At 41.0% G+C, this 23,665-nt stretch overlaps 2 protein-coding genes across 12 annotated transcripts in view; both read left to right on the top strand.

Moving 5' to 3' along the window:
- Positions 1–9,990, top strand: part of BLTP1 (bridge-like lipid transfer protein family member 1) — an 87,385-nt gene extending 77,395 nt beyond the window's left edge. For 8 of the 11 annotated variants that reach the window (XM_066318217.1, XM_066318213.1, XM_066318214.1 and 5 more), the window contains 17 exons: positions 1,726–1,887; positions 1,990–2,129; positions 2,300–2,501; positions 2,677–2,880; positions 2,994–3,173; positions 3,579–3,716; positions 4,205–4,465; positions 4,849–4,999; positions 5,282–5,439; positions 5,547–5,739; positions 5,963–6,180; positions 6,332–6,583; positions 7,135–7,338; positions 7,575–7,769; positions 8,177–8,311; positions 8,754–8,919; positions 9,272–9,990. In XM_066318217.1, the coding sequence (XP_066174314.1) occupies positions 1,726–1,887; positions 1,990–2,129; positions 2,300–2,501; positions 2,677–2,880; positions 2,994–3,173; positions 3,579–3,716; positions 4,205–4,465; positions 4,849–4,999; positions 5,282–5,439; positions 5,547–5,739; positions 5,963–6,180; positions 6,332–6,583; positions 7,135–7,338; positions 7,575–7,769; positions 8,177–8,311; positions 8,754–8,919; positions 9,272–9,488 (3,176 nt within the window). In that variant the 3' untranslated portion in view covers positions 9,489–9,990. The remainder of the gene's footprint in view (positions 1–1,725; positions 1,888–1,989; positions 2,130–2,299; positions 2,502–2,676; positions 2,881–2,993; positions 3,174–3,578; positions 3,717–4,204; positions 4,466–4,848; positions 5,000–5,281; positions 5,440–5,546; positions 5,740–5,962; positions 6,181–6,331; positions 6,584–7,134; positions 7,339–7,574; positions 7,770–8,176; positions 8,312–8,753; positions 8,920–9,271) is intronic. The other 3 variants (XM_066318216.1, XM_066318212.1, XM_066318222.1) reach the window with 1 other exon arrangement.
- A 993-nt stretch (positions 9,991–10,983) lies between these two features.
- ADAD1 (adenosine deaminase domain containing 1) lies at positions 10,984–17,798 on the top strand. Its single transcript, XM_066316858.1, has 11 exons — positions 10,984–11,170; positions 12,088–12,240; positions 12,647–12,814; positions 13,344–13,406; positions 13,922–14,044; positions 14,167–14,290; positions 14,453–14,623; positions 15,388–15,614; positions 16,112–16,349; positions 16,753–16,885; positions 17,025–17,798. The coding sequence occupies exons 1-11, from the start codon at positions 10,984–10,986 to the stop codon at positions 17,136–17,138; spliced, it is 1,701 nt and encodes a 566-aa protein (XP_066172955.1). The 3' UTR covers positions 17,139–17,798.
- The last annotated feature ends 5,867 nt before the right edge of the window (positions 17,799–23,665 follow it).

Here is a 23,665-nt window from a genome sequence, read left to right as displayed (position 1 = left end):
TTGCCAAACCAGTATCAGTAATATTTTTGTCATAGTCACCACATCCCAGTGTTGGACTGTCACTGCCTTCTCCTAGTTTTCATTTAACAAAAGAATATTGGAAAGCAAAGTGTAAATATCTGCAAATATCTCGCCCATTGAAGGCCTTTAAATAGCCATTATTTGAAGTAAGATGAGCTCTAATACAAGCCTTGTTTTGTCTCCAGGGATTCCTGTTTTCTAGCAGGAGGCTGTTGTTACCTCATGTCAGATCCAGAGGCATGTAGATTGCATCTCAGATTTCTGAGACTTTCACTCTTTTCTCCTTTGGTGTTTAAATATTGCTTTAAACACAAAGCCGAAATTTTGTCAGAACTTGGTCAAGCAAAATGAGTAATTGGAAGTTGGGCTTGTGGGTTTTGCCTTATAAAATCACCAGAGATACTGGGAGAGAACAGTGAAATGGGGATACCTTCCTCAATTCTCCATGCTGTTGAACCATTAGCTCTTACTCCTTTAGGTGGCCATCTTCTTTATGACGACCAGATGTTGTGTAGTGGTTTAGAAGTGCTACTTCACTTTTGTTCTCTATCTTCCTTCTAATCTTTGCCTTTCAATTCTTATCACATCATGACCAGGTACTGACTCTTGCTGGTTAAATGTCTGTAAGCTCTGCATTTGGTGTGGAAATTGCACTTGTATGATAATATAAATGCCTCTCCAGACTAGAGATTGGCTTTTAATTGCTTTATTTCTTTATGCATTATATTTCTATAAGTATTTATTAGTCCTGAATGGTTTTGAAACACATTTATTGTGTTTCAATTTATACTGCTTTTTATAATAGTACTTTTCCTCTGGAAACCATTCCTCTGGAGACCAACTTGTTCTATTGTATTTGTTTCCAGTAAAAGTAAGATAGGACAGTGTAGTCAGAGACATGGGGCAGAATAGTTTGCACAGAATGAAAAGTCAGTACCTTCTTTTTTTTTTTTTAGCAAATGAAAGGATTTTAAATCCCTGTTTTAGTGGTTAATTGTCATATTTTTTTCTTGGAGAATTTTAAATCTATGTCTCCACTGATGTATATTCATTCTAATAGCTATATGTCATAGAGACAGTAAGTGAGCTGGTACTAATATCTTCTTTGCATATTAATATTTTGATGAGCATGGATTCAAGATTCCTCTTCCACAAATTTACAAGACAGTAACCTTTTTATTAGTTTATACTCTGGCTAGTTCCAAGCTTTCAAAATTATGGTTTAGAATCATTAGTAATCCTTTGCATAAATATAGTAGGACTTACCATTTGCAGTTTAAATTTTTGGATGTTTTTTCTCTATTTAAACTGACATTCTTTCCAGACTTGTGCATTTATTTTTTCTAATACTACTTTCATTTCCAGTCAGCTCCTGCTGTTTTGCACTGGGTGTTTGGAGGAGACTGTCTGTGTTTGCTTTCAGTGCTGTCTTCTAAAAAGTGAGGTGTTGACAATGACAACAGAGTGCCTGGTCGAGAACATGAGCAATGGAATTACTACAATTAAGCCTTACAGACTAATGGTTATTTTTGCAAAGTGAAAACTTAATGACTTAATTTCTTCTAGCAGACTTGATCTAGATCTCTTCAGATGATAGAGAAAATTAGTAGGCACAGCTTGATAAATTATGAATTGTCTTCTAATATTTATCAGTTACTGCTTAGTGTTATTACTTTAGACAAATGACTCTTCTCAATGTTGCAGCCAAAGGGAAAGGAAGTGGTGGAGTGAAAACTGCTAAACTCTATGCCTGGGTTGCACTCCAGTCACTGCCAGAGGAGATGGTGATCAGTCCCTGCCTCCTGGATTTCCTGGAGAAAGCCCTTGAAACCATTCCCATCACACCCATTGAAAGGAATTACACAGGTCAGTTGCGTAATTGTATTCTGGCACTCTGTGCTTTTTTAGTATTGAGCTGCTTTTCCCTTCAAATTCCACTTTCTAATGAGTTCTTGTACTTGTTAAAAGCTGTTAGTTCCCAGGATGAAGACATGGGACAGTTTGATATACAAGATCCCTTAGAAGAGTCCACAACATCCTTGGTGTCATCCTCAACATCAGCATATTCCTCCTTCCCTGTAGACGTGGTAGTTTATGTACGAGTCCAGGTGAGGTTTTGACTCAACATTCAGGGTAGTAGTAACTGGCTTTAGTCATTGTCTTCTAAACAATCCATGCTTCTAAGTTCGATTTTTAAAGAATAACTCTTAAAAAAATTCTTAAAGAATAAAAACTCAAGTGTCCCTTCTGAATGCTTTATTTTCTTTCTGCCTGTCAGCCTTCTCAAATCAAGTTCAGCTGCTTGCCGGTGTCCAGAGTTGAATGTATGCTGAAGTTGCCTTCCCTGGATCTTGTTTTCTCTTCCAACCGAGGAGAACTGGAAACTTTAGGCACGACATACCCATCAGAAAATGTGTCCATTGGTGGCAGTACTTCACAGAGTGGCTCAAAGAATTCAGCTAGTAAATCTGGAGCACCAGGTAATACATGTGTGAATGTTGATTCTCTACGCAGAATATTTAAGCTATATTGCTGCTAGAGGGCATAATTTGAAGTGCATTTGGTCTGTTTAATACTGCTGTTAAGATTAAGTATTATTTCATGTTTGAAAATGCTTTCAAAAATCTGATTTTTGCCCCAAAAAAATGACTCCAGGTTCATCGCCTGGCCTTGGCAGCCCTTTGGGCAGGACGAGGCACAGCAGCAGTCAGTCAGATCTGACAACTTCCAGCAGCAGCTCTTCAGGCCTGAGCTTTACTGCCTGCATGTCCGACTTCTCCCTCTATGTGTTCCATCCCTATGGAGCTGGAAAACAGAAATCCGCTGTTACTGTGCTAACCCCTGGATCGGGAGCCTTGGGTATGGAACAAGATTTTGCTTGCTTTTATGAACATTATTCAAGTATGGCAGTATTCTGAAGTGCAGATTTGAAAGGACCACAGAAGATGAAAATGTTTACTTCCTGCTTCTAGGGAACGTGGATGAGGAGCCAACCTCAGTCACTGGCCGTAAGGACTCCTTGAGCATCAACCTGGAGTTTGTGAAAGTCAGCCTGTCAAGGATCAGGCGTTCAGGAGGCTCCTCCTTCTTTGAGAGTCAGTCTGTGAGCAAAGCTACCAGCAAGATAGACACCACATTGATCAACATATCTGGTAAATGCTCCTTTCATTTTAATCCCAGCTAATTAGAGAACTGCTGTTCCATTGGTGCACTTCACTCTTGGCAGCTTTTTTCTGCTAAGAGCTATGCTCTTATCTTCTGCCCTGCACATGGGATCCTGTTTACTGGGCAAACAGCAGTATGGTTGTGATTGATTTGCCGTTAAAATCCTCCATGAGGTGTCTGAGGCACATCCAACACAAGCAGGACTCAGTCTGTCTTTATGTCCATCATGTCTTTATGAAATGCATTTGTATCTGATGTTTGGACTTGGAGAAATGGCAATAACTCAGGAAAACTGTTTTTTTCATGACAGCAGAGACAACACTACTAGGTGAAAGAGAATTTGGCTTGGTTTATTACTGGCAGTTTACAACTGTGTGCATGTGCTTTTTCAGCTGTCTGTGACATAGGATCTGCTTCTTTCAAATATGACATGCGCCGCCTCAGTGAGATCCTGGCCTTTCCCAGGGCTTGGTACAGGAGAAGCATTGCTAGAAGGCTTTTCCTGGGTGATCAGACAATAAATCTGCCAGGTAGGAGACTGCTGCTTATCACAAAAAAACTTGTTACATGAAGGGTTACAGTAAGAATTTTATAAGCATTTATTACCCGTGTCATATTATATCATTGAATAGATGTAAAAGTGTTATGATTTACTCCATATGCAGTCACTCAGAGATGTTTGATAGGAAATCCTAGATGGAGGAAGTGAAAAATTGCTAATGTAGGTTGCTGAATAATTTAAAGAGCATATTCCAAGGCCAGGTTGGATGGGGCCCTGAGCAACCCAATCTAATAAATGGCACCCCTGCCCATGGCAGGGTTGGAGCCAGATGATATTTAAGGTCGCTTCCCAAACCATTCTATACTTCTATGATATATAAACAAAAAAAGTAGAAAACTTTTAGTTATGTTAAATGAAATACATTTGGACCCTCTCCCAGTACTTAGTATACTTTAGGATATGGTCAGACACAAATGAAATAGTTTTTCTGTATTTCCTGTGCTGCTTTTTCTCCAGTAGCATCAGGCCCTGGCACACCCGATTCAATTGAAGGAGTGAGCCAGCACCTTTCTCCTGAATCCTCAAGGAAAGCATACTGCAGGACATGGGAGCAGCCCTGCCAGTCTGCTTCCTTCACTCACATGGCACAGTCACCCAATGTTTTCAGTGAGCACAGTGCCAACAGCAGTATGTCACCTGGGACAGCATCTCACAGTCTCAAGTCTCCAGCTGTCACAAGATCCAGGAGCGTGTCTGACTCCTCAGTGCCTCAGAGAGGTGAGTAGATAATGACTTTTTTCTTTAAGTATTTCCGTCAGCTGTTTGAAAGAACTATGTCATTACCACTTGGAAAATATTTTTTCCGCAGTGCCTGGCACTGGAGAGTCAATGGCTTAGAGAAGGGGAAATGCCTAAAATGGATGAAAGAAAGCTATTAGCATATTTTCCATAAAATTCCCCTATGTGTGAGTCAATTTCTGTGACAGCTAAAGCAATGCATATTGCAAATCCTCTAGTTCTCACTTATCTCGTGGTTTTGTGCTCCTTATAAATATTGTGCTTGTTGGTCCTTTTGTAATATTCAGAATGGATATATTCTGCCAGTTTTTCCTAGAATGTGGAATAATTTAAATTTTTGTCTACTTTTTTTTTCTGTTTAGATAGTCTCTCAAAAACCTCAACTCCATTTAATAAATCAAATAAAGCTGGGAGCCAGCAAGGGACACCGTGGGAAACACTGGTTGTGTTTGCTATGAACCTAAAACAATTAAATGTTCAAATGAACATGAGCAATGTAATGGGTAATACTACGTAAGTATAAAATACAATCACATGTGTTTTAATAGAGGCAGTGTTTTGGGGAGCAAAAAACCATGTTTTTTTCTCCACACACTGTTAGCAGTCTGTTGCTTTTAGCTTTAAAATCCTACCCTTTTCAGTTTTGAACTGAGAATCCCCTCATGAATACTGTAGTTGCTTAATCCTGAAGTCACATATGCCTTAACCATGTTATTTACTGCTTTCCAGTAGATAGTATTCCGTTTCTCTTTTGACAACCTGAAAAGTTGTTGTCTATTTTCACCTCTGTTCTAGGTGGACCACCAGTGGTTTGAAAAGTCAGGGCCGTCTGTCTGTGGGAAGCAGCAGAGATCGGGAAATCAGCATGTCTGTGGGCTTGGGAAGATCCCAGCTGGACTCCAGAGGGGGAGTTGTTGGAGGTACCATAGATGTTAACACCCTGGAGATGGTGGGTAAGTTGGAAAGCCTCCTGCTGCAGTCAATAAAGGTGATATCACTGGAAAAACTGATTTTCATCTCTTTAATTCTGTATTTCTGTATTGCTTTGGTTCTATTTCAGCTCATATTTCTGAACACCCAAACCAACAGCCCAATCATAAAATTGAAATTACCATGGGTTCTACCGAAGCACGAGTTGACTATATGGGATCCAGTATTCTAATGGGAATCTTCAGTAATGCTGATCTTAAACTGCAGGATGAGTGGAAAATCAATCTGTATAATAATCTGGATTCGAGCATGACTGATAAAAGGTAGTAATTTCCTGTGTTTAAAATGTATGATGTTTGATAATGTGAAATGTCTTCTGTGCAATACTGCTAACCAGAAACGTAAATGTCTGCTACAATGCACAGGGTTCATTGTTTGGTTTTGGTGGGTTTTTTAAAAAAAAATTATTAGTTAATTATTAAATATTTAAATTATATGGTAGGAGATATATTAACTGCTCATTCTCTTGCTGTTTTTAATATCTAGTGAAATATTTGTCCATGGGGACTTGAAATGGGATATCTTCCAAGTGATGATTTCAAGGTCAACTACGCCAGACCTGATAAAAATAGGAATGAAACTCCAGGAATTCTTCACTCAGCAGTTTGATACAAGCAAGCGAGCTCTGTCCACCTGGGGGCCTGTTCCTTATCTCCCTCCCAAGACAATGGCAAACAACCTAGAGAGAAGCTCACATGAGCAATGTAAGTGCTACCAAAAAGTAACTTAATTCCCAACTAGGATGTCGTAATTGCAAAAATTGCCTAAGAGAGAGTGTCAGTGAAATAGATAAGAAAATATCACTCATAATTCCATGTTTTACCAAAATATTTGTTGTTTGTGTTTGCTCTGCAGTGTTGGATGCAGCCCATCATCGCCACTGGCCAGGAGTTCTGAAGGTGGTATCTGGGTGCCACATATCCCTGTTCCAGATGCCACTGCCAGAAGATGGGATGCAGTTTGGAGGATCCATGAGCCTGCACGGGAACCATATGACCCTGGCTTGTTTTCATGGACCTAATTTCCGCTCAAAATCGTGGGCCTTATTTCACCTGGAAGAACCCAATATTGCATTTTGGACAGAAGCCCAGAAAGTTTTGGAAGATGGTAATTTAAACTGTTTACTCATTTCTCTAAATTCCTTTAAATAGGTTTTTAATAAAGTATTATTACATAAGAAGAAATAAAAAAAATATTTTCTTTGTCTGAATCAAGAATATTTCCCAAAAATATACCACTTATCTAAAAATAATCTGTTCCTTCCCCATCTTTACCACAATTTGCTTTATCTGTGAAAAAATGCAGAGTACATTTTCAAATGTACTGAATATATCCCCGATAATGAGCCCACCAAGTGGATTGCCTGGCTTTTTAATTGTGTGTGTGTATTTGTGTCATCCTTTCTTAGCTGTACGATGAATTTTGATGATCTTGCTGCTTATATTTGTCCTTAGTATTGTGAAGTTTTATTGTCTGTAGCTAGTGAGGATTTAATTTCTCTGTTGTTTTCAAGTTTTATATCAGTTTTTATTGCACCAGCACGCTAATTATTCATATTAAATACCTGTAGGAGAATGAGAAAAAATTCCAGTACCCTCACTAAGCTGCTTTTACTTTTTTTCCTGTCCCACCCCACGTTGCCCACACCTTCAATGCAGGTACCAGTGAACACTCCACGTACATCGTTCAAACCCTAGACTTTCATTTGGGCCATAACACCATGGTCACCAAGCCCTGTGGGGCCCTGGAAAGCCCCATGGCTACGATCACAAAGATAACGCGGCGCCGCCACGAAAATCCCCCCCATGGAGTTGCCAGCGTGAAGGAGTGGTTCAATTATGTGACAGCCACGAGGAATGAAGGTTAGAGTCAGGTTCATTCAGTGTGGGGATTGATCTGCTTGCAGATGGAGCTGTTGAAAAGCTGCTAAATCTCAAGTGTATTAAGCAGCAAATTTGATTCACCTTTTCGAGCCACGCTTTTGGGAGCAGAATAAAAGATAAAATTTTCTCAATAGTCACATAGCAGCAGTTTTACAAGTGACTCTTCATAATTTTTTTGCCCTGTCATGATTTAACATCTCCCATTGTTCCTGTAGAGTTGAACCTGCTTCGGAATGTTGATGCCAACAACCCAGAGAGCAGCACAACAGTGAAAAGCTCAAGCTTGTTAAGTGGCTTCAGGGGTGGCTCCAGTTACAACCATGAAACTGAAACCATCTTTGCATTGCCAAGGATGCAGCTGGATTTTAAATCTATCCATGTTCAAGCGCCCCAAGAGCCTTCGTTACAAGGTACAGTAAAAACATAATTTGATTTTTCTTGGTCAAAAAATATTTCTTGCAAATTAGGAGTTAAAGGCAAAGGTAGTGTGCTGATAAGAGGATTTACTATGAGAATTGCTGCAGATCTGCAAGAAAAGATAACATTTTGTAGTCAAACGTAGAGGGAATTATTTTGAGGGAGTGAAGATCTAGTGCAGAGACTGGTCACTATAGAAAAAAAACTTGCTAAGAGAAACCAGTATGAACATTTCAGCTACATTGGCTCTTTTCATAAGGTTGGTTTCCTTGTATTTATTAAAATGTCAGCTGGTTCAATGAAAGAAATACTATTTTCAAATTATCTGCATTCAGATTCTGTGAACTTTTAGATCTACTGTATGTACTTGTGTATTAATACTATTTTTATTTGACTGTAGATACAAATGTTAAACCAAAGGTGGAATGCAGCGTAGTAACTGAATTTACAGACCACATCTGTGTGACTATGGATGCTGAACTGATCATGTTTCTGCATGACTTGGTGTCTGCTTATCTAAAAGAGAAAGAAAAAGGTGAGTTGTTGTTTGTGAAGTAACACATGTCAGTCTTGACTGCAGTTGTCAGATTATTTGACAGTAAATACTCTTAACTCATGCTCCTGTTTTGATGCCTGGTGTTTAACTTTCTCTTCATATGACAGTATAGGCAGATGAAAACTTTCATAAAGCTTTATCATTGTTACTGCAATACTTTCATCAGTGGAGTTTTTTCAAAACACACGTTTTTCTGATTTTAGAATGGTTTACTATTCTACCTCAGTATGTTCAGTTGCAGCATTCAAATTTGACATGTTCATCCTGAAGCGGTATGTGGTATTTTGCAGAAATTCTGGAAACACGAGGTGGTTCTCTTCTTGTTGAGACTTGTGCTTTTGTTTTATTTAAACTGTGTCTAAAAAGAATCCAAGTGAGCTGCTCGTGACTGACTGGTGTTCTTCCTCTCTCTCCTTTGCAGCAATTTTTCCTCCTCGCATTTTGGCTGCTCGTCCAGGGCAGAAGAACTCTGTTGGTGTCCTTGAGGACAGCTCCACTGATAAAGAGGCAGAGGAAAGCATTACCTACACTACAGTCGACTGGAGGGAGTTTATGTGCAATACTTGGCATTTGGAACCCACACTCAGGTAAGAAGCACCTTTAGCTGCAGTCTCTTTTTGGCTGTGCGTTAACTTCTGGATTAGAATTTATGCAGATTAAAGGCATTGTTGGAGGCTCTTCTGAATTTCGAATATACTAAACTTGAACTCATTCATTTCAGTCAGGTTTTCCACCTCCTTAAACATCCTCTTCCTTTGAGAGGATGTTCCATTAATCATCTTGAGTTTTATCTGTCTAAATCAAGGTTGAAACAACGCCTGTTAGGTTTAAGTTGATCACAACTAACACTGGGGAAAATGGAATTTTTTTGTGTATACAAATGCCTGTTTGCTGTATTTATATATTTGAGACTCAGTCTTCTGTTTATTGCTTTTGTAGATTAATATCCTGGACTGGGAGAAAAATTGATCCTGTTGGTGTTGACTACATCCTCCAAAAGCTGGGCTTTCACCATGCAAGGACTACTATCCCTAAGTGGCTGCAGCGTGGTGTCATGGATCCTTTGGACAAAGTTTTGTCAGTTCTCATAAAGAAACTTGGTACTGCACTACAGGATGAAAAGGAAAAGAAAGGAAAAGACAAAGAAGAATATTAAAAGTACAATGTGACAACCCTAACTCCATTTGATTTTATCAAAGTGTTCTATTATATTTTAAGAACTTAAATATGGTTTAAAGAGAAACCTAACAGCTTTTTGCTACTCTATTTAAAACTTACATTGTGAGTAACTGTTTACTGTGGTACTTGATACCATTCTGTATTTGAAGTTATTGCATGATGATGATGATGATGATGATGACCAATGTATATTCTGTGAAGGAATAGCCGGAACACTGTAAATCTGCTCCTCAGCGTCCATTCTATGATGTGCAATATGATCCTGCATCTTTACAATATTTGCAGATTAACTGTGAATTTTCTTAAAATTTTACTTGCCATAACACAAACCCCTTGTTGATGTGACCAGTAATTGATTTGTCAATGTAGACTGGTGTAAATTATATATATATATATAACTTATGAAACTGTGATTGCCTTAGTGCTAAAAATCATGAAGTTTTATTACACTTGTAATAAAATTTAACTACTGTACAGAACCATTCTTTGTGTTAATCAAGGAAGCTGAACAAGACGAAGAGAGTGTCGGAAGTGTAACTTTGCGGAGTGTGACTGAAGTGAGGCAAAGCCCAGAGGCCGCAGCTCGGGGAGCAGAAGCGCCCGGACCAAGGAGCGGGGACGCGGCTGCTCCCGGGCCGTGGCGGCTCCAGGCGCTGCCCTTGCCCGGGGGGAGCGGCCCGGGAAGGCGAGCAGGGGGCCGGGAAGGCGTGCAGGTGCCTGGGAAGCGTTGTTGAAGCCGAGCCCGGCAGCACAGGGGCAAAACCGGGCGGCGGCCTCACTCCCCCAGCTGCTCCCTCAGCCCGTCCCTCAGCCACAGCTGCGGCTTCGCGCCTCGCCCCTCAGGATCTGGCGGGAAGGGCTCTTCAGTGTGGGGCTGCCCCGCCTCGGAAGGGGCGGGAGGGCTGCTCATTGCTGTTCGTTGTGCTGTTGGAGTATTGTTGTATTGTTGGAGTATTCCCGCCTCGGAAGGGCCGGCAAGGGGCGGGAAGAGGCGGGAGGGCGGCTCGGCTCTCGGCGGTCGGCGCCTGAGGGCGGCTCGCACCTCCCCGGCTCCTGCAGCTTCGTGTGGCCTCGGGCGCGCCGCCTGCCCGCGGGCTGAGCGCTGGGGAGCCCTCCACAGCAGGACGAGGGCAGCAGGTACAGCTGCCAAACCCTCCAAGCTCGTCCTGTGGTAATTTGAGAGCGATCAGCTTTGCTGCTTTAGTTCGCCTCATTCCCTCAGGAGTTGGTGTGTCCTTGGAGGGCAGAGCCGCGTTCCGTGTGAGGGCGGGTGGTTTAACAGGAGGGAGAAGTGGGCACCCTGCGGGGGAGGACGCCGGGTCTGGGCTCTGCCCCAGGCCGGGGCCAGTAGTGTCTGGTGTTCTTGTGAAATAGAAGAAGAAAACCTTCTCTCTCTCGACCAGGGGAACTGCAGAGGTTTTGCAGCGTGTCTTTATTACTGTCAGCGTTAAGTTTCCTTAGGTCGCTGTGAAATGGCGAGCAGCAGTGGCCGCCTTGAGGGTCCAGCAATGCTCGCCTTCGACGACGCGCCCGGGAGGATTTCGCCGCCCGAGGTTCTCAGCCAGCCAATTTCAAAGGATCTCTCCGAGCCTGGGACTGCACGGCTGAATCCCCCACCTTCTATGAGGTGCAGTGAACCAGGGGTGATGAAAAATCCAGGTATAGTATGTAGTTTATATGCCAGGATTGGCTGTTCATGCTATTAAAAGTAGCTTTGCTTTTTATTATCTAACTTTGCTGTATTTTCTTACTTTAGCATCTTCTTAAACTTGTCTCTCTTCTTCTAAAGTTTTTTTGTGCTGGAAGTTTTTTAGCCAGTTGTTGTAGGGTGGCCTGTGTAGTCTGCAGCATTACCTAATTATAAAGTTCAAGTTAAACATTAAAAGTATTGTAGTTTGACAAAATATAGAATATGTTCTGCTGCATGAGTTTTCATAAATAACATTGCGAAGGGTTTTAACTGCAATTTGAGATGTCTGAGGATGTATTTTGAATTGCCTCACTTTGATGTGTTGAGGTAAATGCACCTATTAAGACTCTTAAAAGTGGAATTCTATTCGTTCTTGGCTGGGAAGTGGTTGTGCTTGGGTATATCACACCCCTAAAGCTGATGATTTGATCCATCCAATGGTTGCTGAAACTCTTAGAGTGTCTTACAACAGCAAGCCCTACTGCTGCACAGCTTTGTGTGGGAAAAACACAGGTTCCACTGTTTGGTATCTGCCATCAGCAACTTCGATTTGATTGTTGATTTACAAGAGAGAGGAGGGGGGATATATGTTGTATATTTTTGTGATACCTGTCTGTATTCAGAGATTACTGGACTTACCACAACTAAAAGCTTTGATGCTTTTGAAAGAAGATGTACACACCATTTTGGAATTGCTCTTGTTGCTGATATGGGGTTCAGTAAAAAGCAGTAATGCTCTACAGTAAATTTTGGTGTTTTTGGTGTTTGTTTTTTTTTTTTTTTTTTTTTTTTAAGAAGCATCTAAAAAGCATTTATTGTAAGCAGATTTTCAGAGAGCATGTTCAGTTCTCTTCTTAATTTTAAGGACCATTTCTTTTTAAAGGAGCAGACACCGCCACATTATCAGCCCTTCCTTCAGAGCAAGACCTGGATTTGATTGAAAGATACAAAATGGGAGCATTAAACTCGGTATCTGCCTTGCATATGTTTGCCAAAATACACGATCTGCAGCTTGAGCTGAAAGAAACCAGCGTGCCGGGTAAATACTTCTGCTGCCAAATTAAGTAGTATTCGCTTATGCCTGAGATTATCTGAGTTGATGATGCTGATACAGCTGAACCTTTTTACTCTTGACTGCACTGCCCCCACGTATGTTGGCTTTGGGCTGCCCTTTTGTTGCCTCCACAGCTGTTTCTCAGGATGAGGTGCTACAGAAATAGGGTGAATTATGTTTAATTATGGCTGTTACCAGAACTTTGTGAAAAGAGTGCATGAAGCAAAAGCTGCCAAAAATTTTGGGGAGGTGAGGGATGACAATTGTACTTTGCCAAAATTGTGGTTTTGTCTTGTATTTATTTTAGGAATTATAAGGATGTAAAGCTATGGATGAAGTACCTTTAAAATAATTTCACTGATTGCATCTGCTTTTTTCTTCCCCTTTAAAGGTGATGTCATAAGGCCTTATTTTGCCTTTTGTGCTGTGATAAATGGTGTTTGCTACAAGACTGGGCTGGGAAAGAACAAGAAGGAGTCTAAATCAAATGCAGCTAAACTGGCTCTTGCTGAGCTACTTAACTTGGAGAACACAGGGGCAAAGTCTTTCGAAGATTCAGGTAAATATTGTAGCAACACTTCATTAGAACTTGAAATGCTTGGCTTAACAGTGTCCTATGCAAAATATCTGTGGTTTTAATTAAATGCTGCAGTACCAACCTCTGTCAGGTTTTTTGAATCCTTGGGGCAAGTCTGTAGTTTGGTTCTGAAACTGGTTTTTATTTTTGTAATTTGTGGATTAAGAATTGCATCAACTGATGCCAGGAATACTGAAGGAATTAATTTGTTGCTGTTGCACTTGATTTACTAATCACTAGGTACAGCAATATAAAGTACATCTTGAGTGGGTTTGAATTGTTAGGATTAAAAGGTTTCCCCACTGAGATACTGCTCTCAAGAGAGTTCAGTTGCCGTAATATTTCGTCTTTTGTGTTTTGAGCCTGAATCATTCTAAGCTTACAAGGACTTAAGAATCAGAAAAGAAAATTCATATGGAATTGGAAAGTTTGATTTCCTGGAAATAGGGTGAGATTCGTGTTTAGAAATTAGGAATGTCCATCCCACTTCACAATGTTGTTAAATTCTTAGATTTTTCCTGTGTTCCTGGTGAGCTCCGACCTCTAGCAAATTCTGCTTGTGTTTCAAGGACTGGTAAGGAATAGTCTTGTTTTCTCTGTTGATTCAAATTGCCCAGCAAATAGTTTATTTTTAAAAGTACTAATCTTTTAATACATTTAGTGATCTCTGTGTTGTTACTGTTGTTTTAAACATATTTGAAAGCTGTAAGAACTAGTAATACTAGGTTGGTTCTACAAAAGAAAATTTGAAAAATTCTTCAGAAAATTGTTTGAATTGAGTAAATTGCTCAAATTTCCATCACCAGTCCATCTGATAGAAATAGAAACAGTATTCTCTGTCCTTTCTTGTGCTAGTGTGCAGTAAGTGTTCAGACTTGGGCTATATCTGTTGTTGTTATAGTGGATGATAAAAACACCAGGTGTTTAGGTGGTTTTGAGCTTTTTTTAACCCTGAGGATCTTCAGAGTACTGAAATTACGTGTAGTTGTGCTTATACCATGTGTTCAGGGTTATAATTTGGCAAGCTGCTCATGTCTGTTCCTTGCCCCTACCTGCAAGTTTGAAATCTTGATGGATTATTCCATTTAGGAGGAGAGCATATCTATCAAAAACTTTCCCAGACGCTCGAGGAAGTGTTTAACCGCCTGACCTCCCAACACCCCGAGTACCAAAGCTGCGGCAGTTCCCTGGCCGCCTTCATCATTGAAAAGGGCAAGTCTGGTTTGATTGTGAGCTTTGGGGGTGGGAAACCTGTTCCCTCAGAGCACTGAGGGCGTGGGAGGAGCTTGGTGGGCAGCCAGGCCTGGTGAACCTGCCACCATCTGTGGTTTTAGGTGGGCAGCATGAGGTGGTAGCTCTGGGGACAGGAGAATGCAACTACAGCCGCCGCTTCGAGTCCTGCGGGAGGCTCCTGCACGACAGCCATGCCATTGTCACTGCCAGGCGTTCCCTGCTCAGGTGAGAATGTCTCTGCAAATCCTTTCCTTACAGCCAGTTTGGCTCAGTTTTACTCCTGCACTTGGATTTTATAGTTATGTGGACAAATAAATAATCTATAACAACATAAACGTACATCTAGATTATATATTGCGTAAAACGTACAATTTGTTGTTCTTTTAGGTATTTGTACAGGCATCTTTTGCTGTTCTATAACAAAAATCCAGCCAACGCAGAGAGATCCATATTTTGCACAGCACCAGGCTCGAAGCTGCTTACCTTAAAGCAAAATATAACTTTCTCTCTCTACATGAACCAGCTTCCAAAAGGAACCGCACAGATAAAATCAGAGGTGTAAGTACCATGGCATTTCCTGAGATATAGTGGAAGGTGAATCTTTATCTCGTTTTGAGAACACTAATGTACAGGGTAGTAGTGATAACTATGAGATACAGCTCAATATGATACAAGAAACTTCTGCATGGGTTATAGGATGAGCTTTTGTTTATTACAGATAATAACCTGTTAACCCCCTTCCCAAGATACTATTAAAATAGTATTAAGTCTTGAATTTTACCACTGAGCAAGTGGATGTAATCACTTAATGCCATTGTATGCACTGCAGGGTTGGAGTACAAAAAGCCTTGAAATTAAACAAAGACTCTGCTTTTCCCCTTTGTAACTAAGAGGAAAAACTGTTTTGCTTCAGAGCAACCATTGGTTTGTCTCCCTTATGTGTTTAAATATTTTGAAGCACCGTGTGAGTTAATTTTAAAGGCAATTTCAAGAACCTTACAGCAGTTTTTTCATGAGTAACTTCTGTTAGAGTGTGAGTAGACAAAAAAGTAACAGCTTGTTTGCAACTAGTCTTTTTAATGTGGGCACAACTGGTGGCTAAGATTAGACTGAGTGGCTCTTTCCTGTTTAAATACTGATTTAAGTATTCTAGGCACTCGAGCAGCTCAGTCTGGTGTTTCTTAGAATTACAGACGCTGAAGATAATACAAGGCCTAGATCTACTGATTATTTTTTTCTGAGAAGCAACATTAGATTCCACTTACTGTAATCTCTGATCAGAGTGCTTTCCCGCTGAAATCCATTCTCTTGTCCTGCCGTAGGCATCTCGGTCCCCAGTCTATATCTGCTTATGAAGCCAATGAAGAGCTGAGTCTGCATGTTGCTCTAGAAGGCAGGATTTACCTGGCTGTTTGCTGTCCCCCCAAGACTGTCAGAGTGAGCAGCATGTCAGCTGGTGACAAGCTGACCAAGTGGGAAGTGGTTGGTCTGCAGGGAGCCTTGCTGAGCCACTTCATCGAGCCCGTGTACATCAGCAACATTCTTGTGGGTATGTTCAGTGCAAATTCCAGGTGGGGGGTTTGTGTGTATTCCTATTCCAGTTTGATTGCAGTTTACAAAGCGTGAACTGAACCACGAGTTCTTTGGAGAATTACAGAATTGTTCCTTGAGATGCAGTGGAACAAAGTGTATTTATTTAGTAGGCAGTCAGAAATGCTGTTGGATAAAGTGAAGTGACGTGGGCAAACTTCATAGCATATTTTCTAGTCTGAAAGGTTGAAGTTATGTTTTAGTGGTGTCTTCTGCAGGGAGCATAAAGAGTTGGTGAAAAACAGTGGTTCAGGAAAAGAAAGCATCCAGTGAAAATAAAGGTGCCTCTGGAGAAGAAAGTGGGAAATCATTTTTGTTTTTTGAATTGAATATTGGAACTGATTTTTACAAACATGAATTTTATGTGAAAAAATGACTATAATAGATAAGGAACGCAGAAATATCTGCACTTTTAACTTTTAAATTTGATGTGACTTAGCGTGTCATGTTTACTAGGAGGTGGAAGTTGTAAGGATACAAAAGGACTGAACATAACCATAAAGCAGCGTCTTGATGATGAGCTTACTTCAAAGCTTCCCGTGCCTTACCTGGTCAACAGATCTCATATTTACTTGGTGAAAGCTGCACTGCCAATCCAAACAGATTTGAACCAGTGGTCGCTTAGTTTGAACTGGACTTTGTCAGATGCATCCCTGGAGGTTGTGGATGGATTAAGTGGGAAAACCACTGAAAGGTGAGCATTTATCTTCATTTTGTTGGAAATAATGGATTTGTGCTGTTCATTGGAGTATTCAGTTTTTAAGCTATGAGAGAAATTCTCTCCTGTGTTAGCTGAAAGCGTCCCGTGATGAGGTGAAGTTTTAGAGATCTTGTAAGTTCACAGTGAGAGACCAAGATACCGAAGAAAACCGTTCTCTGAGTGGAGATATCTGTAGTCCACTGCCAGTAGCAGCGAAAACATTTGAGCTTTCACCATGCATAAAACTAATTAGGATTGTGACTGGGATGGATTCTCATGGAGATGAGTGCCAGCGTGATGGCATTCACAGAGTGTTAGGAGGGAGGAAAAGCCCCTGTAACGCAGGGCAGTGTCCCTGAAGGGAGTTTGTCCTTGAGCTCCATCCGTTTCCCCGCAGCTCCCCGTTCCGCAGCGGCACCTGCCTGGCCAGCCGGCTGTGCAAGGCCGCCATGTTCAGCCGCTTCAGGATGCTCGCCAGGGAGGCAGGGCAGGGGGATCTGCTCCAGTTCACCACATACCATGAGGCAAAGGTGAGCTGACACCTTTGGGACGGGTGTCACTTCTTACAGTGCTTGTGCTTATATTGCGTGTTGGTGGCAAAGAGCGCAGATCTCTGTAACTGTAATTCCTGAGACTTTTTCCAGACTTTTTCTTTTTTCTTTTTTACAGATTAAGTCTCAGCTGTACCAAGAAGCTAAAAGCTTGCTGCAGAACTACTTGGAGCAACACGGTTATGGATTGTGGATTGTGAAGTCTCCACACATTGAACAGTTCAGTGATTGATGGAGGTGGATTGAATGTTAAGTCAGTTTGAATGATCTGTTTCAGTAAACACAGTTCCTGAGTAGTAAAATGTTCAACTTTAAGTTTGTAGTTACAGGAAGAACTGCTTCTTGTCAGTTTAAATGCAGTCATTAAACCACCTGTTACAGTTCAGTCTCTTCCCAAAATGGATGTTTTCTCATAGGTAGGAGTATCCAACAGCTTTGTAAATCTGTTCTGCCTTGCCAGCCCAGTGCCACCTCATTTCAGCTCCCTCACCCCTGTTCGTACAAATCTCCACCCCATGGAGTTAACATGTTTTTTTTTCCTGATAGTTTCAGGATTTCTAGATACTGATTTCTTCTTTTTCCTGTCTTTCTCAATACTTTAAAAAAGAAAAAAAGAAAAAGTAAAAGCTGGATTTCTTTTTTAGAAAAAGCATATCACTGTAAGAGTCTTTCAGGAAAAAAAGGAATGAGCAACCTGAGTTTTGTTTAGTGTGAATTTGCCAAGTGGCTTATAGTTTGTTGTTTGTGCTAGAAGAGTAAAAAAAGTGATTTTTGCACTTCCAAATGTGAAACCTGGAATGACCAGCTGTTAGTCACCTGTTTTGTGACAATTACTGGTTCTGGTAGTGGGTTTAAGGCATAATGCAGGTGTCAAAGCTGTAAATAAGAAAACAGTGCAATTTTCAGTACAGAAGTTACCAGAAACATGGGATTTTTCTGCTTTTGTGATTTGCCTCAGACCCCATCAATGTTAGTGCTTATGGACGAGCTGGGCTTCGCACCCTCAGATGACTTCATCACTGCTTTGACAAGTCCCAAAGTGAAATTGTCTGCCTACACAGTAACCTGGTGCCTGTCACAAGGGAATTTACTTCCTTCTAAGTCCTATTAAGAACATAGCAGTTGGGAGGGTGTTGTTAAATGCCATGTTTGGTGTTGGCATGATGTTGTGAACAGTGGTGTGTTCAAGTTAGACAGTACACTTGGATTATGTTCCATGATTTCTGTAAATCATGCAAGAGTGGGGAGTTCCACAGTGTTCTCATACATCAGGAATAGGGAGGGTAGTGCTGTAGTCATGCTTCACCTTCTTAGTGTTAGAGGATTCTCAAAGATGTTCCTCCTCCTGGTGTTTTTTTCCTTAATCTTCTGACTAATACGTAGAGTCTTCTGTGAGGATGACCTTTCACTGATCTACAAGTTGTTGGAACTTGCTGACTTGTTACTACTTGCTCCTTGGCTAATGTGCTTTCTTGTTTCCCATTACTGTCCCTTAACTTTGGGGGGTTGTGCAGTGGTGTTTGGTTTATTGTGGCACTGCTTGTTCTGTAATGTTGTTCTGTAATGTTTCCTAAGAATGCTTGGGAATGGCTGCTGTATTCCAGGCTACTGCACAGTGTTTCATTTTTGCAGGAGTGTTAAAAGTTCAATAAATGTCCTTGACAATGTGTTAGCTATTCCTATATACATATATACAGCTGCGGGAAGTGATTTACGTGTCAAATCTGACATAAACATAGTATTCTATACGTGTGTTTGCATTCTATACATTTCTGGATTATTTTTTGTGTGGACTTAGTCTTCTGCTGAGATACTGGCACCAAGGTGTTTCCTGTAGTGACCCAGAAGCCTTAAATACATACAAGTACTGAGCTTTTTGGGTGCTGCCTTAGGAAGAGAGATGTTTGTTGGTGAAAAGGATGTGTTTGGCTGGACATGCTCGCTGTGTCCTTGAGCAGTAATTTGATGGTGCCAGTGTAGGTCCAGTTCTTTTATCTGGATTGTCCTTGGATTAAGTACCAGCATATGCAGCATGCTCTAAGCTAGTAAATGGAAGCATAGAAATGTTGCTTCCAGGGTTTTCCTCAGCTACTTCAGTAATTCCAAAATGTGTCATGCTACAAGCTTGAGAGAGGCAAGAGCGCTGCAGTTCCAGTGCTGTATTCCCAACGTGCACACAGAGGAGACAGAGGCCTGTGAGCACCATCAGCAGCCCCTTGTGGCTGAGCTCAGCCTCTCCCCTCCCTGCCTGAGAAGAGCCGAGCTCCAAGGGGAAGAGTGGATGTGCACGTGGATATGGGGTGAGGTGATGTGTGGGAGTGTTCTTTCCACTTTGCTGGAGCTCTGCCTGACTCACACAGGTGGAGTCACACACAGTGACCTTTAGGAATGGTACTCTGAATTCCGTACCCTCACTGAGACTCTCCAAACCGCTGCTCTCTCTGTTTCCTGTCTCTTGCTTCACCTCCCTCCTGCAGTGAGATGGAGAGGAGGATTTGGAGGCAAAGGCCATGCATTTGAGATAAGAACAATTTACTGGAAACAGCAGTGGTTCCCGTGGGGGAAAAAACCCCCAATAATAGACAATAGTTCCCTCCACCATTTTCTGAACCAGAAGGAGCTCCTCTCTGGAAGTGAATCCCGTTCCTCTGTCCCTGGTAATGATGGGAGGTGATCTTGAATGACCTCTGTGTCTTGGCTGTGCAGGATATCTCCTGGATACTGCAGAAACTTAACCCTGTCCTGCCTGGGACCAGAACATTATTCATCCCTCTTGCATACAAATACAGATCTCCTCATTGCCATAGTCAATGGCTCTCCCTCCAAGCTGTGGGTTGAGTTAATTTAGTCCATCACTGTAGGTTCTGTCCATCCTAGATGTACATACAATGCATACAGTATCACACAATTCAGCATTACAGACTGCTACCACCCAGAAATCAAATCCCCTTCAGGTACAAATTGTGTTTCCCCATCTCTGGATTACCTGCCCCATGTCCCTGGATTTTGGGGCAAAAACAATCCCACAGCTGGTTTTGCCTCTGCAGGACTGATGCACTGTGTAGTGTTGTCATGCATTGTATCATGTCACACCACGTTTCAGACTTCATACGTTTGTTCACCTCTCAGGTGCATGTCACATAAATGTCATGTGCCACATGCATATACCCCTGTCATGTCAAATGCATGTTAATAGTACGTGTCATATATCTTACTTTCATACTAGAGCTGTGCAATCAAGCAGGAGAAGGCAGCTCAGGAAATCAGTTTTTATAACTATTTGAAGGGGTTCTGTGGGGTTTTTTACAACTTACAGGGGGAAGTATGTCTAGTAAAGTTCACCTTGTTATGCATTTTCAGATGCTCTTAACATCCTTTAAAGACACCTTTTAAAGCTTGGGCAAATACAGAAGCTGATCCTGCAGATGCTGTTGAAGAATTGCAGGCCTACCTATAATTAGGTGTAGATTTGACAGACATAACCATGTGCAGCACAAGCACCTTCTTCACACCTCAGCTAGCTCTTTGTGCCAGCAGTCTTGATACAAGTATTTCCTTGAAAAAATGTCTTGAACTTCTTGCTGGAAGTGCTACATGGGGAGCAGGGCATGTTTTGAAAATTCACAGCAGATCGTGGCTACTGTGCAGAAGTGATGTGGTGATCCCAAAACTAGAGCCAGGACAGGCACAGCCTCCTCTTCCCATGGCTGTAAACCTGCACGTGTCTCAGAATAGCCCAGCTCCAAAGCAGTTTGTGCCAACTAAATGGTAAAAAAAGTGTATGTAATTTCGCACTGCTTGTGCCTGTGAAATTTTTAGTGAGCCCCAGCTGCTGCCTTTCCTAATGGATGCATGGGTGAGTATCTCTTTACCATCCTTTCCTGCTTTCTGAACTATATGACTCTTCCTGCCTAAACTAATACTTACTGTTTAGGGACTTGGGAAATGTGTTGGTTATTCCGTGTGGGATGTCCAGCTGCACAGACTGACTCCAGGGTAGGTTTTAGGCAACTGCCAAAGTTGAGGGCTCTTGTGCTTAAGAAAGTAATGAAGGAAGCCTCATTTATTGAGATAATTGTGTTTTAATGAAAACTGCTCTTTCACCCTCTGGTTGCTGAGAGCTGCAGCAGCACTGCAGACGAATGTCTGAGCTGATACTGGAAGAGGCTTGTTGCAAAGCCAGGTATTGTGTGTGATGCTGTTTCTTTCTGCATGCTGCAGAAAGAATTTTTGGAGTAAGAAGAAATCTAGGTAAAGAGAAGGATTTTTCTACAAAGATTGACCAGGAATTCTTCTGCAGAAGTTTCTTGCCTGTTTTCTCATCTTCTGTATCCTACTGTATTCTGGTATTTTTTGTTACTACTGTCTTCTGCTTTAAATAGAGAGGGTGGAGTTTATCTGTTTGTGGCTGAGGTGACTGACAGTATTTACTTTCCTGAGTCTTTGTGGGTGGGGTCAGAGCACTCCTTCACCGGTGGAAAAGAAGATGAGTAGTGAAAAAGACGGCAGTACTGTGAGTATTTTCCCAGTTTCCCAGCAGAAAGCTGTCATTAACGCTTATTTTCTCTCTGCAGCATGCAAGGAACCTGCTGGGTTTTTCATTGATAGTCTGGTTTTAAGTGTAAGGTGTAGTAGTCCATACCACACCTATCAGGAAAGCACATCAAAGTCTTCACGATAGCTGATAGCTGTTGCAGGCTCACTTTCATCAGTTATAGTCTTGTTAGTAGTCACTTGGGGCTTTTGTGCTGTAAAAAATGCTCTTACATTATTCATTTGTCACATAACTGAGTCCATCTGCCTTGGGAGTAAGGACATTTCTGAGGTTCCACAGAAGGATTTCTGACAGAGCAGTGTGTTCGTGTGGATTTATACATTCATCCTCAGCTTCATTTCAGTTTTGTTGTTCTGGGGCCCCAGTTACCTGCACAGTTGTTATTTCAGGTGTGTTACTGTTTTCATAATGCTTCCCTATATCTGAAGAATTTTGAGAAATTTGTATTTTGCTTACACCAATGAGAAAAATGTATCCTGCAGGAAGCTTGTGCAGCTTAATAATACAGCTCAGAAAAAAAGATTTCTTTTTTGAGAGGAAGCAATTTGGTACTCTATAGCTTGTGCTGTATGCCAGCATATACTGGCATTTTATATTGCTTAGAGTTATCTGCAGGGAGTCTTGCTTTGAATCTTGAACTCGCACACTTGCATGCTGCTGAATGCTTCATTGAGGTTTTTTGTGTGTTTTTAACAAAACAGTTTTAAGTCACCCATTAAAAAGACAGTATCCTAACAAAGAAGACTCTAGACATGGTTTTTATATGTCTGCAACATTTATTAAATATAATCAAGTAACTTTTAATAGCTTTTTCAATAAATAGCTGTCTCAGGTTGTTGACAAAGTAACAATGAATGACTTTTCCAAAGAACGTTGAGCCCTTAGGGCTTACTGAAAGGATCAAGTGTGATCTTAGAACAGACCACCCACATTAAGAACATTCAGTGGTCCTAAAATGGACAACAAGCTAGTAGTATGCCAAAATATGGCAAAATATATAAGTTATTCAGGATTAAATACTTCAATAAATAATCTAGCAGTAAAAATAAAAATGATTATACAATTTCTCTCTGCATAAATTGTAGGAAACTGATAATTTCTTGGCGAAATTCAGGAAACTTCTTCTTCTCGTTGGCTTCACATTTCTTGCATGTTGAGTTTGAGAAAGCATGGCCCTGCAATACAGAAAGTTTTACTGATTGGTGATAACTTTCTTGGTAGCTGATTTTAACAATGATACACCAGCTTCTGTAAAGATTTTCCTTTAATGAAAAACAGCCCTTAGTATTTGTAGCCTGAAGAGTACTCCTAAAATGCTACAAGGGTCTCTGTGCCATGGATTTTATTTGAGTAGTATGTCAGGGTGTACTGCATTCATCCCTGGACCCATCCCTGGGTCGTAAACTTACAGCACAGTTTTCAAAGTCATTGCTATGGAAGTGTTAGTTATGCTCCTAAAAGCAAGATTTTCTCAGCGTGAGATGCTTTGCATGATTCAGTAAAGAAAATGTTTTGTTAAATGTTGGCTTGTATAACCAGTAGAGCTCAAATCTATTTTACTGTATTAGATGACCATGCAAAATATGTTTTCACATGGTTAATCTTAGCATATTTTTGTACAAACTCCTGTATTTTTATGAGCTGATAACACAGATATTCATGCATAAGCACACTGACTCTGGCATGGTTTTTCACTGATGGTGAAACACTTTTTTCTTTTTATTTCCTTTTTTTTTTTTTTGATAGCACTTGTAAAAGATTGAGTACCTTAAAATCCTCGAGATTCTTCTCAATATTTATAACATGTCGCTTGTACTTCTCGTCCACATCTTGTTCCAGGACCTTCAGTTCTTTCAGGAAGCATGCTAGAGTTGTGTGGTTGCACTCCTAGAACAGTCAGCGAAATTGTTGATGTGTGACTTGTTTTCCTTGTTCTAGATTTCAAAATCTCAATTCCTTGTTTTTACTCTCATCTCAAGAACTGAGCTGTTTGTTTTCTGCAATGCATTACAGTTCATTTGTTGCCCTCAAAGTTGCATTGGGGGATGTTAAGTGTGGCCTTAATTCTGAAACTTTTGAAAAGTGACAAGACACTTGAAGTGTTGCGATCTCTCTTGGCAACACAAAGCTGCAATATTTATTCCTGAACCGAGCCCTACTCCTGGTTGCCATCTGAAAATCATGGGTTTGCAAACAGTTGACCT

This window comes from Sylvia atricapilla, chromosome 4 (genome assembly GCF_009819655.1).
Source record: "Sylvia atricapilla isolate bSylAtr1 chromosome 4, bSylAtr1.pri, whole genome shotgun sequence".
Taxonomy (NCBI): domain Eukaryota; kingdom Metazoa; phylum Chordata; class Aves; order Passeriformes; family Sylviidae; genus Sylvia; species Sylvia atricapilla.
This window is presented reverse-complemented; position numbering and strand designations above follow the sequence as displayed.

What these genes read in the sequence shown, in the direction of transcription:
- ADAD1 (XM_066316858.1), top strand. Translation starts at nt 10,984, where the DNA reads ATGGCGAGCAGCAGTGGCCGCCTTGAGGGTCCAGCAATGCTCGCCTTC. An exon ending in AAAGTCTTTCGAAGATTCAG is followed by an intron (nt 12,815 to 13,343) that starts GTAAATATTGTA and finishes TTAAATTCTTAG; the next exon opens with ATTTTTCCTGTGTTCCTGGT. An exon ending in GCACAGATAAAATCAGAGGT is followed by an intron (nt 14,624 to 15,387) that starts GTAAGTACCATG and finishes GTCCTGCCGTAG; the next exon opens with GCATCTCGGTCCCCAGTCTA.